This window comes from Trichosurus vulpecula, chromosome 2, assembly GCF_011100635.1.
Source record: "Trichosurus vulpecula isolate mTriVul1 chromosome 2, mTriVul1.pri, whole genome shotgun sequence".
Taxonomy (NCBI): Eukaryota; Metazoa; Chordata; class Mammalia; order Diprotodontia; family Phalangeridae; genus Trichosurus; species Trichosurus vulpecula.
This window is the reverse complement of record NC_050574.1, coordinates 357,703,949-357,705,921: the sequence shown is the minus strand read 5'-3', so window position 1 is coordinate 357,705,921 and position 1,973 is coordinate 357,703,949. Positions and strand designations below refer to the sequence as shown.

Below are 1,973 nucleotides of genomic sequence, written 5' to 3'. Positions count from 1 at the left end.
TTATGGCTGGAAATTGGTGCATCACCCTCATTAAGTTCCATGGACAATGTCTTATCTACACTCTCTCTTCAACATCATCTAGCATAGTGCTCTGAACAGAGTAGACATTAACAAACTCTTGATGAATGAATGTTCATTACATTAAATTATACATGCATTATAGAGTTGGTACATGAATCCATAAGATAATAAGATTGCAAAAGCAGGTATTGGAAATTTGGAACCAATTAGTGACCTTTAAAAGAATAGCTGTGGTACAAGGGTAGGATCATAGGTTGAGAGCTATCAGAAACATGAGAGGCCATTGCCCCATTTTATAGATGAGGAAACTAAGGCATAGAAAGATTAAATTATTTGCCAAATATCACAAAGTCCCTGGGATAGAATTTAATCCCAATTCTCTTTGACTCCAAGACCATTGCCTAACCCCTTAAAGTGTGAGGAGAGGTTCAAAAGAGAAGATACTTAATACAGGGGTATTATGGAGAAATCTAAAGGATTATATCCAGGTGCAAAATGAAGAGATGGTTTGGCTGGGTGCCCTCATTGTATGGAGGTTTGGGAGGAGCTCTTCACTCTACTCTCCAGTCAGATGGGTCCCACTGGCAGAGGGTACTGATAATGTGATGTGAGTATCGAGGTGAGGTATAATCTTGCAGGATAATGAGGTTCCTGGAAGTATGATGGAGAAATCCAAAGGAATGCAGCCAGGTGGGATATAAGGAAATGACTGGCCTTTAGTGACCTTAAGCATATGCTTCCTTATTGTAATTATGTTTTAAAATGTAATATGTTCTATATGCCCTACTAGATTTTAAGCATTTTACTAGTAGCCCAATGCTTTATATCTCTGAAAATGATTTTTTTTTTGCTTTAAATTTTGTTTTATTTAATCCAATTTAGTAGATGATTAACGTTTTCCACCAACTCGGGGCGCAGAAACTTTGACAGGCTTCACAATTTTTTGTTTAGGTGCTGCCTTTGTAGGAGCCTTAGCAGCAGATGCAGCTGTCTTCTTTGTTGCTTGTTTAGCTTTTTTTGCTTCCTTGGCAGCCCTGATGGCTTGTTCTCGTTGGGCCTTTCTAACTTCAGGTTTCTGGTTCCTCTTGGCCATTATATCAGCAAGAGAAGCCCCAGTGATAGCCCTCTGGAATTTGACAGCCCGGCGTGTCCTTTTCTTTTGAATCTCTTCCGACTGTCCCTTCTTGTGCTTTCTTCTATACAGGACAGTCCAATTGATCTGCCGGGGGTTCCTCTTTGAAAGGAATGCAGACTCGCATTTTGCATTCAAAAATTGGAAAACCTTCCCGTCCGTGCGGGCGTAGCGCCTCCCGTGACCTGGGTAGATCTTGTACCCGCTGAAGCTGCACAGCTCGACCTTCATGGCTGCAAGCTGGCCGAAGATGGCGAAGAGGAACAGCTCTGAAAATGATTTTAAAAAGTCTTCGAGGATAAAATTGAATTTACATAAAGAGTCATTATATAATCACAGAATCTTAAATTTTAAAAAGAGACCTTAGCAGTCACTTAATGTAACATTCCTCCTAATGCATGATTGGTAATTCTTTTCAAGTGCCGTCACAGTATTTGTGGAAAGCATTTTGTCCAAGTCAGCCTGTCACATCTCTAAAATCTTACTATGTACACATTTTCAGTACTAGTACCTGAGTATATAACCACATATCCCATGTAACAATTTTTTAAATGAGCAATATATTGAAAAGCAATGTCAAAATGTCACTAGATATTAGAGGAGAGAATCTAAAATCCTGAAAAATGTTAGAATTCAACCTCTGAATGGAGTGCAATGTTTTGGGGTTGCGTTTCTTCTGAGGTAGATTTTTTTTCTTTTTTGGGGGAGGTGGGTGTGATGAGATTTAACAAGGAATCATTAGAAAGAAGATTCTCAACAAATCTAGTTAATAAATACATTATACATTTAGAACAAACAATCTACTTCAATTATTTTGTCT

At 38.6% G+C, this 1,973-nt stretch overlaps 1 protein-coding gene across 1 annotated transcript; it reads right to left on the bottom strand.

Annotated features, from left to right (window-relative positions):
• Positions 1–860: 860 nt before the first annotated feature.
• On the bottom strand, positions 861–1,387 carry LOC118838696 (60S ribosomal protein L24). Its single transcript, XM_036746055.1, has one exon. The coding sequence runs from the start codon at positions 1,382–1,384 to the stop codon at positions 911–913; it is 474 nt and encodes a 157-aa protein (XP_036601950.1). The 5' UTR covers positions 1,385–1,387; the 3' UTR covers positions 861–910.
• Between the last annotated feature and the right edge of the window lie 586 nt (positions 1,388–1,973).

Coding starts and splice junctions, on each gene's coding strand:
- LOC118838696 (XM_036746055.1), bottom strand. CDS start 1,384: ATGAAGGTCGAGCTGTGCAGCTTCAGCGGGTACAAGATCTACCCAGGT.